Below are 2832 nucleotides of genomic sequence, written 5' to 3' on the forward strand. Positions count from 1 at the left end.
TTGCAGAGAACACCTTTCTGCGTAGGCGGCCTTCGGCCGCGCTTATGGAATATAACCCTCACAATGTAGAATTCTCTTTCTGTGTTGCGAAGAAAAGGCGCTGAACACCTTTTGCAGAGAACACCTTTCTGCGNGACAACAGTTCACGCTTTATTACAAAAATTTAATTTACTAAATCTGTGCACTAATTTAACAATAATGTTGGTTGGAAATATGGTATTTGTTGCAAATTTTTGTTATAAATTTGTATATACATTTTTATAACAAGATATTTTTATAAAACACCCAGTAACCAAAATAGACATCACTGGGGCGGCAATTCTAGTTACCTCATCCTTTCCCAAGGTTACATCACTGGGGCGATAGCCCCAGTTATGTCACACAGAAAGGAGAATTCTACGTAGTAAGGGGTAAGGGGTAAGGGTTGTAGACAACAGTTCACGCTTTATTACAAAAATTTAATTTACTAAATCTGTGCACTAATTTAACAATAATGTTGGTTGGAAATATGGTATTTGTTGCAAATTTTTGTTATAAATTTGTATATACATTTTTATAACAAGATATTTTTATAAAACACCCAGTAACCAAAATAGACATCACTGGGGCGGCAATTCTAGTTACCTCATCCTTTCCCAAGGTTACATCACTGGGGCGATAGCCCCAGTTATGTCACACAGAAAGGAGAATTCTACGTAGTAAGGGGTAAGGGGTAAGGGTTGTAGACAACAGTTCACGCTTTATTACAAAAATTTAATTTACTAAATCTGTGCACTAATTTAACAATAATGTTGGTTGGAAATATGGTATTTGTTGCAAATTTTTGTTATAAATTTGTATATACATTTTTATAACAAGATATTTTTATAAAACACGCAGTAACCAAAATAGACATCACTGGGGGGAATTCTAGTTACCTCATCCTTTCCCAAGGCTACATCACTGGGGCGGTAGCCCCAGTTATGTCACACAGAAAGGAGAATTCTACGTAGTAAGGGTTATAATCCCTAAGCGCGGCCGAAGGCCGCCTACGCAGAAAGGTGTTCTCTGCAAAAGGTGTTCAGCCCCCTTCTTCGGACGCAAGTTTAACTTTGTTTTTTCCTTGCAAAAAATCAAAAATTCCCCTATTTTCAAACAGCTCCAAGGGGTCTTTAGGTGGGGAAGGGGGTGAGGGGTGACTTTTCATAAAGCGGCGTTCATCCACCGTCGTTTAGAGGGGGTTTGGGGAGCCACGCCCCCTCCCCTCCGCCCCCCACCAATAAATCGTTGTACAAATAGCTAAACATTTCCCGTTGTTTCCCCCAAAAAATATATATATCGTTACGTTCACCTCAATGATCTCCATCGATCCCAATGATTTTTTTTAATTTGAGAATTGTAGGTATTCTACATTTATGCCTTAAATTTATTTACCACTCATAAAACATGCCATTTTTAAATTTAAATTATTTTTTAGTACCCAGTTTTTAATTTTTTTGATGTAACCCTTCATAGATACCGGTGTAGTAACCACTCATGTACCATGACATTAACATGGCCGATAAATGTTCAGAACCTTCAATGTTTTTAGTTAACATAAGAGGCATTGGTGGAGGTGGTGGCACTTTGCTGAGATAGCTTTCCCTGAGCTTCAGACTTTGCCTTTTAACGTTGCCGTACTTATTTGTACTGTTCTTAGCTCGTTCAATCTGCACACGCCGTGCATTCTTTCCCCAGGAAGGAACCAAGTCTTTTAAATTAACCGTTTGTTCATTGTCGTATCCAATGTACCTCACTAAACACGTTGCATTGGTTTCATCTACGGTTATTATTTTGGCCTCATAATCACATCCATCGATTTCGTATGTGGCACGAACATAATCCCCCTCTTTCACGCCGATAGTTCCATCAACCGATGCTTTTGCAGGCTCCACATTTGTATTTCTTGCAACACGTTTTGCTACATCTTCATTCAACAGATTTACACCGTCGTTGTACGATTTTACTAGCATGGTGTCATCCCATACTTCAATTGGCCGAGACTCTTCAAAACTTTTGAAACAGGATTCCATCGGAAATTGATGCCCAAAAACTCCACTTGCGACGATTTTGTAGTAGTGGCAAAATATCGATGGCACTATCGATACCATCATCGATGGCTTTGGTTTTTTTTTCACTATCGAATTTTCCGTATTAAGCGAAGCGCACATTAGCGCGATTCCATCGTTGCGAATACGTTGCGAATTCGGCTGTTAACTTCGAATCCGCAAACGTGCGCACACTTGAGCGATTTTTTCGCGTCGATTTCCGATGTACAATTCACTCAATTTTCCCTTTATTTCGTGTATTTTCGCACTCGGCGTGCCCAAATCGTACAAAATACTATTATTACGAACGTTTTTATTAGTTTTTGTACATTACACGTTTTTTTTTCTTTGCCTTTATTGCTGTGACACCTTTCTTCTTCTTCTTTGACGCCTTCAAAACGCTGCAAGCCGCGTTTCGAACGCGTCAATAAAGAGGAACATTGAATGTTCGAAAAATTCGCAGCGACGGAATCGTGCAAGTGTGCGCTAGCGCATTAAAATGTATGGGTAGCATTGTTGTAATTTTTGGACTTGCGGATTCGCAACGACAGAATCGCGCCAATGTGCGCTTCGCATTTAGGGACACGATATCGAACCGAATGTATCGATATGGTACTCACTTAAAGTATCCCTCTAAAAATATCGGGTACCCATTAATATCGGAATAATAAGTCTTGATATTCCAAATATCGATACCAAAACCCCGAAAGTTTATCTGAATGTAGGTTTCGCATAAAGGCCGCAGGGGTGTAGTGGTTAGAAGTGC

The 2832-nt window shown here is 39.5% G+C and overlaps 1 protein-coding gene across 1 annotated transcript; it reads right to left on the bottom strand.

Annotated features, from left to right (window-relative positions):
• Positions 1 to 1380: 1380 nt before the first annotated feature.
• Smn (survival motor neuron) lies at positions 1381 to 2144 on the bottom strand. The gene has a single exon (XM_017606063.1). It carries the CDS (start codon positions 2130 to 2132, stop codon positions 1467 to 1469), a length of 666 nt encoding a protein of 221 aa, XP_017461552.1. The 5' UTR covers positions 2133 to 2144; the 3' UTR covers positions 1381 to 1466.
• Positions 2145 to 2832: the final 688 nt, after the last annotated feature.

This window comes from Rhagoletis zephyria, unplaced genomic scaffold (genome assembly GCF_001687245.7).
Source record: "Rhagoletis zephyria isolate East Lansing unplaced genomic scaffold, Rhagoletis_zephyria_1.1 Rzeph_scaffold_40194, whole genome shotgun sequence".
NCBI classification, from domain to species: domain Eukaryota; kingdom Metazoa; phylum Arthropoda; class Insecta; order Diptera; family Tephritidae; genus Rhagoletis; species Rhagoletis zephyria.

Bases quoted from the DNA above. Each gene is read 5' to 3' on its own strand.
- Smn (XM_017606063.1), bottom strand. From the start codon at position 2,132: ATGATGGTATCGATAGTGCCATCGATATTTTGCCACTACTACAAAATC.